This window comes from Prinia subflava, chromosome 2 (assembly GCF_021018805.1).
Source record: "Prinia subflava isolate CZ2003 ecotype Zambia chromosome 2, Cam_Psub_1.2, whole genome shotgun sequence".
Taxonomy (NCBI): Eukaryota; Metazoa; Chordata; class Aves; order Passeriformes; family Cisticolidae; genus Prinia; species Prinia subflava.
In genome coordinates this window covers 64,032,981-64,049,420 of record NC_086248.1, presented here as the reverse complement: position 1 = coordinate 64,049,420, position 16,440 = coordinate 64,032,981, and the positions used below count along the sequence as shown (strand labels likewise).

The 16,440-nt window shown below is 43.4% G+C and overlaps 1 protein-coding gene across 1 annotated transcript; it reads right to left on the bottom strand.

Moving 5' to 3' along the window:
* Positions 1–1,926: 1,926 nt before the first annotated feature.
* Positions 1,927–12,807, bottom strand: LOC134546934 (p53 apoptosis effector related to PMP-22-like). The gene is made up of 3 exons (XM_063390282.1): positions 12,444–12,807; positions 4,985–5,128; positions 1,927–4,356 (listed from the first exon to the last, which is right to left on the bottom strand). The coding sequence occupies exons 1-3, from the start codon at positions 12,652–12,654 to the stop codon at positions 4,121–4,123; spliced, it is 591 nt and encodes a 196-aa protein (XP_063246352.1). The 5' UTR covers positions 12,655–12,807; the 3' UTR covers positions 1,927–4,120.
* Between the last annotated feature and the right edge of the window lie 3,633 nt (positions 12,808–16,440).

Below are 16,440 nucleotides of genomic sequence, written 5' to 3'. Positions count from 1 at the left end.
GCAGGTTTGCCCACACCTTGGAACACCAGGAAATCCCAGACAAAAGGCTGCTCACTGTACCAGGGCAGACCTGCATCATGGAATTACCTCATAAATTCACAACACACGTGCAGGAAGTGGGAGCTACACATATAAACTGCTGCACCTGTGCAGTAACACTGGCATTTCCTAGGTTCTGTGAACCCACTGCAGATGGATTTCACTACCGTACCGACCCCTGTAAAAGGAATCAAATTTAGAAACTCAGCATCCCTATTTTTGACAAATGCATCCTCCAGATCTGATTCAACTTTATTCTGGTTGTGAATATCATCTCCCAAGCCCCTTTAACAACCTGTGCAACTTCACCTGCTGGCACAGATAAACCTGTTTTTTCAGGGTGCTGTTCGATACTGCCAGTAACCCCTGCTGCTCTGAGTTGTGGGACTGGTACCCCAGCTCTCAAATGTTGTGCATCTCCTGAAACATTTTGTTTTCCAGAGATATGTATGCTTGGTTCATTATTAGTTTGTAAGTGCTCAGTGATCTCAGCAACTCCCTTTGTGTGTGTGTGCAACATTTTCTCCCAGCACACGGTTGTTTTTGTTTCTGCAGTGCTTATCACCATAACAATCCTCCCCCCTCCCAAACGATCTGTTACTACACTCCTTTGATTTATGTATGTATTCTACGTCCAAAAGCCCTTGTATTCGGGGCTTGTAAAGGTCAGGTGAATAATCTTTTAGAATTCTATCTTGTCTCAATGAATTGTCTAAAAAATTAGTCATTTGTTACGTCAACTAAAAATACAAAATCCCAGTGGGGTGTGGCAGCTGTTTCCCACATCCATGAGATTTAAGCATTAATCATCCCATTCAGGTCAATTAGTCTTCCCTAGCACGCAGTCATGCACATTTTTGACTGCTCATAACTCCTCCTGAGACAAGGGCCAAGTGTGCTGAACTGCTCTCTCTTCTCACGAGCTGGGTTGGAAGGAGCAACCCTGCAGCCTGAAGCTCGCTGGAGATATTCAGGTGATTTTAGTGAGCACAGATTTAGGATGCAGCTTAATACAGACTTGTAGGTAAGCAGGAGTACAGGTTTTTTTCCTGTCAAAAGAAGGGCATTATAGGAACCCTGCACTTATCTTGAGAGCATCTAGGAAAATCTAAAAGGACCCAAAAATATTTTTCCTATTTGTTTATTTAAAATCAGAAGCAATTAAAAAAGGGGAGACGTGGAACCAAAACCCAAAAAGAAGCACATGCAAGGCACCAGAACCCAGGATAGTAAATGGATTTTAAAATTAAGACATTTAAGGAAGAGGACAGATAAAAAAAAAATGATCAGGGGAATGATGAACCTGTCTTTCCAGAAATCAGAAGCCACAGGCTGGTGTAAGACAGCATTGACTGATTTGCTCTCTTTAAAAACACCACTTGGACAGATCTATAATATGAATCATGCATAAACTGAGGTTAGAAGTGGGAAGGTTTCTAATCATGGGAGAAAGTGCAGCCTTCCTCTAAAATAGCAGGAGATACATCATCTTTTTTCACTATTTAAATTTCTTCAGTGTTCAGGAAATGCACTTGAACAGATAAAGAACAGACTTCCCACTTGTGAGACCTCCTGTAAATGATTGTGTATTTAAAATTTAGAGTTTAGAGTCCCACCCCTTAAGCTGTGATGCACTTAGGAGGTTTTGGCTTAGGAAAGAGCACTCAATGCCTGGCACTTCAATGAAACTGCACAGACATGTTTTGCAGCATATTCTGAACTTATTTGACTGGAAAATGAAGTTGCTGCCTCCTGGACACGAGGTCTTCATTTTATTAACCTGACCCTTTATGGATACTGATATTCAAGTTAAGAAAAGAATGGCTTACTTGTTTGATTTTATGAAATTAATCCACAAAGCACAAACACCACCAAGTTTCTACAACCGTCAGTTAAAACATTTTTAATTAAGCCACCACATTTGAAACAAGTGTCACATACATTAATATCACTTGAAAGTAATTAATAACTATTTGCAATAGCTTTCTCAGGAACATCTTAGTTGTGTAACATGCTGGTTATGCTTCTACCCCTCCCAGTACATTCAGAGCCAAGTTTATTTTACATTAGTGCTCTTTTGACAAGTTATGCCAATGCTTATAAAAAAGCATACAAAAGACTTACATTATGCTAAATCTGATTACCATGTTACCATACCATCCTCCCTGTCATTAGGATAGGTGTCCATTTTCTTACACTTTTTTCTCCTTTTCAGGTTTAGTTGTGCAAGGATCCTGACTTGAGATTCTCTGCTGTGTTTTGAATTCACTAGAAGTACTATCATTACTTATGATAAAGTAAGTCTACACAGTATTCCCCACCAGCCAGTACTGGACAGAAAAGGGAAAAAAAATTAAAAAGGACATGTTTGTCACAGAACTCTCTTATTCAGCAAGAATCATAAATACAATTAATTGTATATGCCACAAGTGAGCCTATAACACAATTCTGAAGTCTGCAGACATTTATGCTCTGTAAAGTTATAAAATACACACCCAGAAGGGACCTTCAGTAATCACCTGGCCTCTCTAAAACAGGATCACATGCAATATATAGCATTATCAAATTGAAAAAGGTGTTACAAAATGGAAAGCTATACAATATATAATACAAGAAATACAGGGCATTGCAAAAGATCAGTTGTAAATAACTTTACAGTCTGTCAGTTAATGCTTTCTGAGTTCTAGTCTGCACATGTGCATGAATACACATACCCACACACTTACCCTCTCCTAAGTACCAGGTTCATGAGAGTAAGAAATAACACAGAGCAACATGCAGCAGCATTTGCTTTCCACCCCACCCGTATCCTCCTCAGTCTGCCTTTACTAAAGCTACTTCTCCTATAGCTGGAAGAAGAGTTCAAAAAATGAACTTCTTCCTCAGCTGAGCAAAGCCCTGACAAAAATTATAGGCCATAATTAAATCTGGCTGTAAGACGCTGCAGGTCCATGACCAACACAGACACAGCTATGCCTTGCCAGAATACTTATTTGGAACTGCTGGCTGCAGAACCAGAAACGAGGAGCCAGACACATTGCTCCGACAGGGATGTCTGAATGAAGTTTGCATATGTAAATTGCTCACAGAACTGCCTTTCTGTTTCTACCTGCCTTCTGTTTACACCTACGAACTCACAAAGCAGCCCAAGTTTGCTGATCTCTGAGGTACCTACAGTGTTAGAAACTTTCAGAGGTTTTTAAACACCTTATGCTAAGGTTTCCCTCCAAAGCACACTGATAATTAAAACACTGCAACTTTACAAAGGCAGACAAATAGAATAGTTTATGTTTCTGCTCAGAGATACTTTGTAAATCAGCATCCCTCATATACTATGTAAAAATGTATGTAAATTAGTATCTGAATCCATGACAACAAAAAAATGTGATTCTATCACAAGTCCTGCTGTGGCCACAAACCCACCAATGTTACATCAGCCACTGTTGTTAAACACACTAGCTCCATGCTTCGGAAGAGACCTTGTCCAATGGCACCAATTGGTGGAAAATAAATTTTAATTTTATTTTTCACTTAATTCAAATAGCTAACAGTCAACAACAGTCCAGTAACAGGAATGGGAAAAGATTTTTTAGGCAGCAGGTAACTGTAATAGTATCCTGGAAGTTTCTAACTTGGGACTGACTTTAACAGAAAAAAAAGGAAGGCTGTGTTTTTTCCTAGCTCCATTTAAAGCAATTTTGTCAGAGGTGAAAAAAAACAACCTATCTTGCAGGTCATACTAATAGGTTGTTTAAAATCTATGCTTTTCCTTTCTACACCTGAAACACTACCTTCTATACTCATAAGAAAATATTTGAATAAAATAAGGTTGACTCAATTAATTGGGAGGGAAAGGAGCAAGTAAACCATCCAAACTGAATGGACATGAGAATATGTAAATAATACCTTGGGTACAAGCTATTTGGATTACAATGCCAATATTTTTCCTAATTCATTGCCAGGAACAGTAAGAAATATTCTGGCAAAATAAGGTGAGTTTTTTCAGTCTCTACAATCACACCAAATGTACATAAGAGGTATTCCTCTGTTTTGACAGTTGACTGTACTTTGACTTAATCTTTCAATTTAAGTATGGTGCTCTCTCTGGGGAGGAGTAGTAAGAGGTAGGCTTGATGTTTCCCAGGACTTCATCTTCCCAGTTGGGGAGGCAGCAGAAGAAGAAAGCACAACCAATTACTACAACAGTGCTGGCCCAGCCAAAGCCATAGGCCCAGCTGAACATGTTATCTCCTGTCAGTGGAATGTCTTCTGTGAATTTCACCGGGTAAATGACCAAGCCAATGATCTGGAATGCAGCTAGGGAGAGAAAAGAAGAAAAACCAGGAGTAAGTTACAGTGAACATATTACAGTTCCCATTAAGAAAAGGTACCTCGAGATAAGCGCATACTTGAGATATGTCAGGATTAGCTTTAGACCTGCAATCAAATCTGCATTGTTACAGAGGTACATGGCCTCTGTCCCAGGCAGATCCCCACGCCTATGTGGCTGCAGCATCTCAGCTGCCACTGCCAGGTTGGCTAAGGCACAAACCTGCATGCCGTGACCAGCCCTGTCCCACAGCCAGCACCGGGAACCCTGCCGAGCCAGCTACCTCCCAGAGCCCCGCTCCTCCTCCTCCTCCTCCCAACAGAAAGGTGGGAAGCACCCAGGCCTCTCAGCTGTAAGTCTTAGCATGTGACATGCAGGGTCAAAGGTGTTGGGTGTCCCCATATAGTGCTTTTGGGAAAGTGAGAACTGACAAAGGCCACTGGAGCTTCCCTACCCATTATGCTTTCAGAGCACAACTCAGCCTTCCCTTGTTCCCCATGAAAATGAGTCATAAACCAAAGACAGCTAATTTCGTAAGGTAGGCTCATCTAGAATGTTTTTCTGCTGATGCCTGTTTCACATTTAAAATAACCTTGTCTTTGTGCCCAGCCTTACCAACAACAAAGAGCAGGCCTCCAATTCCTCTCACAAAGTTGAAGCGGAGGATCTCGATCGAGAACGCGATGACTGCAAGGGCGAAACAGATGACCAGGATCACAAAGCCAACGAGGTATGTGGCAGCTGCTGCTCTCCCCCATCCTTGAAGAGAAAACAAGAAAGGTATTACACACAGCAGTACTCTCCTGTAGGTCATTGCAGCTCTTTGGTTGTCTTTAATTGTTTTTTTATTGAAACACTTTACTGTAAGAAGCTGTCCTTATGTCAAAGCAACACTGAATGCCTGCAAAGCACAGAGCTGGGGAACAGGGGGCACCATCAGTGCTGGAGCAGCACAGGACTCCCTGCCTGCTAACCTGTCTTGCTGAAAAGGAGAAGAGTGCAGCATAGAATAGAGACGATATCTTCAAATTCTCTATCTGTAAGACACCCACAGACATCTGAGCAGACAGGGCACACAACTGCTGACAGTGCCCTTTATCATTACAGCTCCCATTTGATTTGCAAGTTTACAAAACCACTTCCATACACAGGGAAGTGTGAAAGCAGACACAAGGGTACCACCACAGGAGATAACTGCTGGGAAATAACAGTGCTGTCTGCATAAAACTTCTATTTGTTTATGACAAGACTGGAGCATGTGGAGCAAAAGAAGCACGACCAAAAAGAAATAAACTTGCAGTAGCGGAAAAGATGACAAAAAGAAAGTTATTTTCAGTAAGTATTTATTCACAGCTAAAATGTAGCAGGTGAAGTAGGAACAACAAAATCAGAGTTAAAAGCTGAGGAGTCCTCTTTGAATCATTACTTTGACATTCGCTGGAACAGGGTGTATCAAGCTACAAATTCAAGCTACTGCATGCTGGAAAGGCTCAGGCATGAAGCAAGAGGCTGCATTCTGACAGAGCAGCACCAGCATCCAGAACTCACCCACCATAGGCCAGGGCCAAGGCAATAATGGCAGGAAAGCCTCCTAGAAAAACAGCCAGAGATTCTACTTTGGCAGAAACATGGCCTTGTGAAAAGGCCCTCACACACCTCATCCTCTTCAGAAACCAAGTGATTTAGGTGAGCCCAGTGCAAACAACTACAAGCAAAGATGTTTCTGCCTGGAGGCAGGATACCTGCCCACAAGGGCTAAACCATGCTGGCTAGTGCTTTGTTTTCCAGTCAGCTGTCATCACAGTTCAATTCCCACATCTACATATTGCGGGTTTCTACTTTCACACCCTCAGACAGAGGTAGAGCCAGATCCTGAGCTCCCTTTAATGTAGGAATAAAGAGACCAGTGAGATCTAGATCAGAACATTAAAAAAAAACAACCTCTTTCATCATAGCTGTCCATTCCAACACAGCTGAAGAGACTTTGGAGATATCCTGCTTTCACTGTAGTTTCCATTCTTTCTCTGCAATTTACTATATGAAAGCAAAGCACTGTTTTACAGCTATTTTAATTATATCTGTTTGAACTGGTTTCTTTATCTTCTAATCCAACAGCAAAAGTAAAATATCTATCAGCCAAATCTCTGCCTAAATTCCCAACCACCACCACTGCCACCTGAAGACAATAAAACTGACACAGAAAAGATAAGGAAATTTTTCTTTCTCCTCTCCCTTCCTGGAGCTACTCAAGACAGTAAAAACTTCTCAAATTTCTTCTTCTTCAGCTAGTTGTGCATGTCTCTACCCCTTCCCTGAGGGAATACTGAGGGGAAGAAGCAGGGAGGAGACTGATGAGTGTGTAGAGTTTAGAGCTACATCAATGGTTTGATAAAATCTTTACATACAAAATATTCTCTGTCATACCTAACGCAGGTATTGAATATTGTCTGCACATCAGGATTTCTTTAGTGATAACTAATATAAAGAGGTATGTAACCATTAGACACAGCCAGCCCAGGATAAACCCATCCAGACTAGACGATCTAGGCAAGCTTTTTATCAATATTTGCCCTATTAAGAAAAAAAAAAAGCACAAGAAGGAACACTTAGTTGCCATAGCATATTCCCTCTCAGATGCATTATTTATGCTGACAAGGTGTAGGAAGACAAATCTGGCATCTGTTTGACAAAATTCAGGTTGTAAACTCAAATACATCTGCCCATTAGACACCTTGAGGTTTAGTGCAACACAAACACAACTGGAAGAGTACAAGGTAGAATGCCCACAGTGCTCTCTCTGCCATTTTCATATCATCTGTACTGTCTTTACAAGTGTAATAAGCTTTTGGATACAGGTCAGCCCTGGCTCTGCTCACAGTGATTTATTTTCTTGTCTCTGGCAATAAGAAAATGACAACACATATAGCTGCAGGAGATATCTTGTCAGGAAGATTAATATCAAGCGCAGCTTTGCTTCAGGTCTTCAGAAACAAGGCAGCAGTAGGCACCATCATTTTGAAACCCAGTGAGTTTCATGCGTGTAAGAGCTCAGTGCTGGTGACCCAGCACCTTCCTCTCTTTCTGCTGCTGGATTATCTTTTCCAACAGCACTTAGCAGCAGGTTGATGCTGACAAGACTCGATAAGACTGAGTCATAGGTGCTGCCCACAGCACTAGATGGGTGTGCTCTGGGCTGGGCGAGTGTAGTCAGCCACTGAACTATCAGCCAGAAACTTGATCCCCTGTGGGAATCACAGGAAAAGCAGCAAAACCCTCTGGACTTGTGGTTAATTTTTGAGATATCGCTTACTTTGTGTAATATATATATAAGTCTTCTAGTAAGTGACTGATGGGGTGGGAGGGTGCACCTTTCCGGAGCATTGGGTGCAGCCCTGGGATTTTCCTTATCCTGTTGCCACCCCCACCGACAGGTAGAGTTTTCCGCCGAGGGGCTGCTGCGGGGCTGAAACTGAAATTGTTGTCTGTCTGTGAAGGATCTTCCTCGTCCCCACACCTATCAAGTCAGGCTTTCCCAGCTCCTTTTCCTCCTAAAGGCTTAAGAGAGCCGATCAAGTCCCCACAGGCACGCAGCTCTCCTGTCTTTCTGAAAGAACCTCCCCCTACATCTCGCAGCTGCCAGGAGGGGAGAGGTGCAGGTTTAACCCTCTCACTGTTTGCTGCCGTAAGAGCTGGAGAGACCTGCTCACAGTCAGAGAATGACACGTTAGACCCAGTTTCTACCTGGTTTATGCTCAAAACACCTTGTAATCATAAGGTATTTAGCCAGAATTTAAGCTTTTCTAAAAAATGGAAAATTCACAGCCCCATTCATTTGGCGGAGAGAGCATTTCTTGTGCAAAATAAACATAAATGTGATGTCTGTTTATGAAATGAACCAAGAACAACACAGTCATTTGGAGCTGCATAAATAGAAAGGCAGAATAGGAGGGCAGAAAAGCAGAGGGATAATTTGAGATATGAGTGTTTCCAGGTTGGCTTGGCCTCAAAGAATAGTCAAGTTCTTTGTAATTAATCAGCAGAAAAGTATTTATCAATTAGGTGGTGTTGAAAGAACATTAAAAAACACAACTGTTCAGAAGCTGAAAGTCTGTAATTATTAGGAAGGATTAAGAGTTTTATTACATAGCATTATGTTACATTAATGATTACTATGGGAAGGAGCTAAGCTGCAAATGTTATCATGCAAATAACTAGGTGGGGTCATGATTACTAAATGTTAATGATGAGCACCAGTAATATGATGAAATTAAAAGAAAGCAAGCAACAAAGCCTTAGTGTTAAGTGTATTTCCTGATTTCATTTGGCCATGCATCAGCCTCACCAGAGAGGAGGTGGAATCTCTATAGTCTAAGATACTTAAATCTAGATTTCCCTTTAGAAATCAATAAAAGAGTTGTGAAAATAGTCTAGCAGGAAGATGAACTGGTACAGGATTTGAAGCAGCAAGACTCATCTTTGTTCACTTACTTCCAGAACTGAAACTAGTTCGTTAGCTCATGAATAAATTGAAGTTTTTATCGCAACCTGCAGAGATGGCCACATTTTTGCATTTAGCTGCTGTAATAGTCTCGTATGCATAAAGGGCAGTAGCAATCCTTGTTTGGCCTCAGGAGCCCATTACACAAAATGTCCAAAAATATCTCCCTTTTTTGATGTAATAAAGGAGTAGTGGACTGCAAGCACGTGAGCAGTGTCAGCACTATTTTCTTGCTCAGATAATGTGCAAACATCCATGGTAGCATGACTGGGGAGAGGAAGCTATGTGCATACCCACCACGAGCATAGAGGAGCTCAGAGTCAAAGGTTTTCTGGGAGGGTAGGTTGGAAATTAATACTGGGAATCACAACCTGTTTTGGCTTTAGAGGTGCAGGAAAAGCAATTTCTAAACTACCAAAATATTAAATACAAGCCTTCTAGTACAAACTTGGCTGCATTTAGAGGTGAGGAGGGGCACAATCCTACACATTTCCAACTTTTAGTCTCTGGATTGTTAGCAGCTGAAGTGTGCCTGCTCAGGAGCCAGCAAAGTGCACTAGCAGAGACGCCAGCCTCACATTTCACTGGGATCTTCTACCAGGAAGTTGCAGTAAGTGTTTTCTGGGTGTAGGCAGGGACACCAACTGCTACACCTTTCCCATTAGCATTTCCCGAGTTCCTGCACTTGCCTAACACTGTAAACGATGTTCGTTTGTCTTTGATGCATCCCGGCATTTCTAAGTCAGACAAAGGCATGCCTGCAAAGAGGCGTATTGAAAAGGTAAGCATACACCTAGCATTCCTCCTTTATTTACCTGGCCCCTCAGTGAAGTCTCCACATGCACTCAGTTTCACCAGTAATCTGTGGTATCAAAGTCCATGCTTCCAGGGACATAGGTAAGCAGCACAGCTGCAGTGAAACATGATTCACAAAGGTTGGGCTCCTACTACTAAGTTCCACCTTTTTTGATTCCTTTCCTTTTTTTTTTTTTTTTTTTTTTTTTTTTTTTTTTTTTTTTTTTTTGGGTTGGTTGGGGGTTTTTTTTTGTTTGTTTTGGGGTTTTTTTGGTCCGAACTAAGGATCCAGAAGAATGCTTCCCTTTTTCTTTGTTGGCTGATATGTACTTAATGAATTCCAACTGGCTGTAAGAAATGTAAGAAAGAGTTAACCTGATGGGGTTACCTTTACTGCACATGTACACGCCCATCTTTTACAGTGTTAATTCAAAGCAAAGTCACTGTGACCAGTCATTCAGAACCAGGAGGACACAGCCATCCATAAATATTGCTCCTTAACTTACAAGCTCATCACTATAAAGACAATCATCCTTTCCAAGTTAAACGGTGCAAATAATCTTTGTCATAGCTGATGTCTTACTGATATGTTTTAAACACACAGTCAACAGTTAAATCCTGCAATGGTCTAGACTAAGTCATCTTGAGTCATATTCCAGTTCACTACAGCACTTCTGCATTGCAACATTTTGATAATGCACAGATGCTGCCAGCCAGGGCACTTCCCAGACACAAACCAGTACAGAAGTCTAAACAAAATCCCTTCCCTGACTCCCTACCACATGACATCCTACTCTTCTTTTTCCCTTTCACTTCTTCCCTCTCATGTGGTATTTGCAAATGTGCATTAAGGAGCTATGCAGTTTAGAAGACACTCTTATTTGCAAATCTTTGTTTGTCTTCTCCTGCCCCTTTCCCCTCATTTAAAATAAGTGATTCGCCTGCTTTTTTTCTTTCTCTTCCTTGTACACATGCCACAGCTCAATTAAGAATTTGTCTAATGAAACATTCTGTTAATGGAGATCCACTCTGAAGTCTTCATTTCATCAGGAGAGGTGCAGGATGGTTAGTGCAATTATTGTATGCAAAACACAAGTTGTGCATCTCAATTAGTTCACCTGTATTTTCCTGCAGCAGTGCTAAAAAATGCCTGCTAGGCATTTTTTCTTTTGTAAATGCTCTCACCTATTTTGACAGTAATTGTATTAGCATAGAACAAAACAAAACAAATCAAACCTGAAGTCATGTGTTACATCCTGTCTCTAGATATAATACTATTTGACTAGACAGTGGCATTGAAATGCAACTGATGTTATGAAAATTTGACAACAGGCAAATTTTTATAAATAGGCCAAGGATTTAAATAAGTTTTAGTTTAAATAAGCCAAGGCTTAAACAAGTGAAGTCAAGGATACCGTTCTTCTGTGTCAGCCTGTTAACTAGGAAAAAACCACAGAAAATTACTATTGTCCCACGATGCTGAGGGCTGACGCAAAGCACACACCCATCAGTACTCAGGGACCTGTGAAGTGCTGTCACTGCAGGAGAAAACAAATTCCAGCAGCTGTACTGTATTAGCACTTTTTCCCTGTGCAATGCAAATCTCAGCAACTCCGCACTAGCTTTTCTTGTCTGTCTAATGGGGGAGATGGATACTTTCATCTCACTAGGCAGATTTCTTCCACCTGCAGTAAAGCCCGAAGTCATCACCCAGCTGAGAAACGAAGCCACTTCTCTTACAGTGTGCTCAGGATTTGGCTTGTGCTTGAGTGTTGCAATGAAAAGCTTCTGGAAGTGAGTCTGCCGTGCTCAGGCAGCAAGTGATCTGTGCAGGGAAACAGTCCCAGCTCTCCCAGCTGAAACACACCCTTCCAGCTCCCCAGTCCCTAAAGAACCCTCATCCAGGATCTTAAGGCGGGTCTGCTTATTTGTCCAAAAATATTTTGTTTGAGGAGAAAGCAGATGTAATCAGACCCACGTGTTCTAGCAATAAAACCAAAAGTCCCTCAAAAAACCTAGAAACTGAGAGTGCTCAGTAAGAATGTTGCAGTGGCAATGCCAGATACAGAAGCAGCTAAGCGAGTTAAAACAGAGGCACACTTATCCCTGATTTAGGCCCCAGTACAACAGAGAGGTATAAAGGAAAGCGTTGTGGTTGTGGTTTTTGGTTTTTTTTTGTTTTTTTTTTTTTTTGTTTGTTTTGTTTTGGTTTGGTTTGGTTTGGTTTTTTTTTAATGCCTGCCAACTCTCATCAGACCATTTTAAGGTGCAGATCAGGAGGCATTTTCAAAGCTGCGCTCCCTTGGCCAGGAGGATGAAATCAAGGTGCTCTCTTCCCCCGAAGGGTCAGGAAACACCATTTTACCACTGGCCAGGTGCGGTTCTGCAGAGCACACCCGCATGAAGGTTTCCCCACCGCCATCCCACCGGGGAGCCAGCGGCACAGGAGGGGCTGCCTGCCCCAGGTACGGCTGTGGCACCGCCGCCCCACGAGAGCTCGGGGAAGCACACAGCCTTGGAGCCAGTTACTGTCTTACTTTGGTTGCAAACTAACTTCGGAAAAGCCCAAAATATCAACACCCCGGCTTCTCAGTGTTGGACTGATAGAAGAAGATCGCCCTGGAGCAGTCTAGTCCCGTGTTTCGGTGCTGGTTTAAGCCCCGAAAGAGCATGGATAGTGGTTCTACAGGGAAACACCACTCCAGAAAGCAACTGCTCCACAGCAGAGTTAGGGGAAGTCAATAGCCTTGGCACCCACTGCCCCGGGTCCTTCCCACTCACCGTAGTCCATGAGGGATTCGCAGTTCCAGTTGAGGTCCTCCTCGCCCCGGGTGCAGCTCTCCCACAGCGATGCTTGCTGCACGTAGGGCTCCGACTCGGACTCCAGCCAGCCCCGGCCCGCCAGGGCGATGATGCCCATGATGATGGCCAGGCCCAGCAGCAGGGGCAGGAGCCACCTGCACCTCCAGCAGGCGAGGCCGCACACCACCATCGTGCCCGGCCGGCGGCGCGCCCAGCGAGCGCGGGCGTCGCGGCTGCGGTGCGGCGGGGACGCTCCGCCGGGACGGGAGACTGCGAGCCTGCCGCTCCGAGAGGCGTTTTAAGGCGCCGGGGAGGAGGGAGTCCCACCCACATTCCTCTGACTAAGCCTGCCGCCGCCGGAGGGCCCGGCCGGTGGGGCCGGGGAGAGCGGCGGAGGGAGTGGAGCCCGGCCCCCGCCGGCTCCGCTTGGTCCCGCTCGGTCCCGCTCGGTCCCGGCCCCTCGCTCGGCCCGCCCGGGTCACCCTCGCACTCCTCGCTGTCTGCCACCCTCCCGCTCCCGCTGCCGCTCCGCCGTCGTGGCTCAGACACCGCAAAAACGCAACCGCGGCAAAAAAACTTGCGGTTCTCGGGGTTCCAAGAGCCCTGCCTTCATCAAGGGGGCTGGAGATCATCATCCTCCTCTCTGACCACTGGATAGACCGACCGGCAGTGCCCAACACTGATAATGCTGATGGTGTTAGCCACCTCAGGTACCAAAAGCTTTCGAAAAGTTGCCTTTGCAGTTGAGAGAAGAAGAGACACCTTAAAGAAAGATGTCATATGAGGATGGGAATATGACATTATTGACAAGGAAACCATCATTTGTTTCGCATCACGCTCAGCATTAAACAAATGCATGTTTCCTAATGGCCTGGTAATGAGTGTTCCATTGCAGTTGTGCTCTGGCTTCCAGGCAGGCTGTTCTGGACAAAGCCCTACAGTGGTAATCAGGACCCATCAGCCCCCATCCTTTCCCATTCCATGCCTGGAAATGCACCCCAAGATGCCAGATGACCAAAATGAAGGCTTCCCCATCACATAGCATGAATGGGCACCCAAAATTTTGGTCATGGGAGAAGAACTTCTCCACAATAAGATCTCTACGTAGCCAATCATGTCATCCCATTGCCCAACACCAAAGCAAAGTCATTGTCTGAGCAGACACGTGCCTCTGACAGGACTAGAGAAGTGTGTGTTTTGGGCACACAATTTACAGGTTTGACTGAGTCTTGGAGCAGCTTCTAGGCCTCACCAAAAAGACATTAGGAAGACAAATCTGTGAGATCTGAAGGACTGAAAATAATAGTGGGTGAGGGGGATTACCTGTCCTTCATGGAGAATGGGAGCATATGAGTTCTTATTGGACTGCATCAAATGGGATTTTGTCACAGCTACGTCACATATAATCAAACTGTGTCCAGTGCCAATTCCTCAAAAGATATTCATGGGAGGTGCTCTGTGAGGAGGGATGGTCAACCTCATCTGAGGTTTGATTGCTGGCAAATAATAGGGAATGGATTGTGATACTAAAATCAGAACAATAAGATAATATCACTATGGGCAAGTTGCAAAAATCTCAGGAAGGATACTTCAAATCATGTGGCGTTTCACCAGATCTCCTAACATCTTTTTGATGTTCATTCCCACTGTTCAGATTTCATTCCAAATTCATAATAAAGTAGAGCTGTAAATAAATTTTGCCAGAACTACTTGCAAGCCTGTGTCATCAGCACACAGGTTTTGCATAGCAGAGACGTAATGGCAGAACTGAGCACTATGATCCTTTCTTTTTGTCACTACAACAGAACGTCATTTGTGCAGTGCTAAGCAGTGATCTTCCAGCAGTCTCACTATCAGCACTCAAGTAACCTCAGAAGGAGATGCAGAAAGTATTTTTTTCAGCGCAGAAACTGAGAGCTATTGGAAGAGAAGTAAGAGTAAATTTCACCAATTTTTCAAGAAAAAGGTAGAAATGCACCACTCAGGAAAGTGCTGTCTTCATTATAAGGTCAAAAGTAAGAGAGTTCCCCTAGTTCAGACAGGAGTATAGAGCTGGCTCCAATTTTTAGTAATTGCATTACTTGTTTTCCCAAGTCTGTCCTACATCTGGAGTGCCTCAGTGCCCAGATGCTGCAGTGGTGTGATGAGAAGCTCTGAGGGCTCCAAGCTCACCTCTGGAATTAGTGGCTTGTGTTGCCTTTGGCCTATCCTCCTACTCCCAGTGACACCATGAAGAAAGAAGTGAAAATAAATCTTTTCTTTTTAAATAGTTGGCCTTTTAACAACTAGAAAGTCCAGCTGAAGTTAAAAGATAATACACCAAAGACTCCATTCTGTATGAGTGAGGGCCTATAACAGAGTCAATGAAGTTGTCTGCCTTCAGTCCCAATAATACTTGGGTTTATTAGCAAGGAGATCTAGCGAACTAATAAACGAGTGCCTCCTGCAGCAAAAGAGGCAGCTCCAGCAACATATGCAGCTTTTCTCACCTCTGGGCTCTATAACCCACATCTTCCAGAGACCAGATGGTAAGAGTCAGCTCTATGGGGCTGCAGTGATACACACAGGAAAAACAAGTAGTGCTTTGATTACGAGGAAAAGATGCCCTAATACGTAACAAATCAAACAGGAGGTTTGTTCTCCTAAACACCAAACCCACCGGAATGTAGCTGGGCATTCTGGATCAAGCTGCACTGCCAAATGTACATTATCTTCAAGTGTGAACACAGCTATGTGTTCTGTAGGTATGAAAATAAGAACACATTCCCCAGTTTTATCTTTGGCCATGTTTAAAAGAAACATAAGCTTCTTTCACCACCATTACCCTTACCTTTATTTATTTATTATGCAAATAATAAATTAATTTCATAATGTTTGTGGCTCTATAGAAATATATTTTCTCTGCAGTGTAACAAGGGATATGCCTCTCTAGCAGGTAGTGCTTTACATGGAGTAAATCATTTACTGGTGCTGGCAATCATTCACCCAGCTATCAGAGAAAACCAAGTAGCGCTGAGAGAAGGTCAGGGATCAGCTCCATCCCAGACAGGTATGGCTGGGCTCTCATGGGCTTTGAAATACACCAGCAGGAATCTGCAGGCTGGTTGCTGAGAGTGCATTTGGGGTGAGAGAAGGGCAGTGGGACACACAGTGGTAGCACAGTGTCAAGGGCAGCCCTCTGCCCTGCAGAGTCCCCTCAAGGATGGGGTACCCTTCCTTTATCCATTTTACCTGTCTGTTTTTTTCTAGCCTGTTTAACTCTCAGAATAAAAAAAAAAAAAAAATCAGAAAAAAGATGTCCACAGACTATCTGTTCTAAATCCAGTTCTTTTGTAATTCAAGGGTGTTGTCCTTCAGCAGCGTCTTATGCTCACTTTCCTCCATGTCCAAATGTCCCAATTCTGCTTAATCTCTCTTCAGGCATCACAGCCACCTAATTAACATCACCTAAACAGAGTAGTCATTCAACTCATAAAACATGGGTTAGGCATGAGATGTACTTTGTATAACCCACAACAACCACTCCATCAGTGTTTCCAGATCTAACTTCAATTTCCTCAAAAGCTGCCATTACGTGAATTTGCAAGAAATCAATTCTTCTGACCAGCTCTTGTCAGTAGCCCTTAATTGAACTCAGTTTACATTACAGACTCCTCTGGGGCTGGCATAGATAAAATAAGCTGGCTCTCTACAATTGATGTGCTGCGGAACCTATTTCAAAAGCCTTGTGGAAATGCTAGGACAACAGTTTGGCTTGGAGAGGTGTGACTAACCCTTTCTCATTAACCCTTTCTCAACCTAACCCATTCCTGCAAGGGACAACTCGTGTGACTCCATCAGTCTGAGATGACCTAAAATCCTAGAAATAAACGGGTAGTAAAGAGTCCTCCTTCTGTGCATGCCGTGCCTGTGGTTGCCATACATTGGTGAAAGTGCACGTGTGCTTGCTAACTCCAGTTTTCTACACATAGGTTGT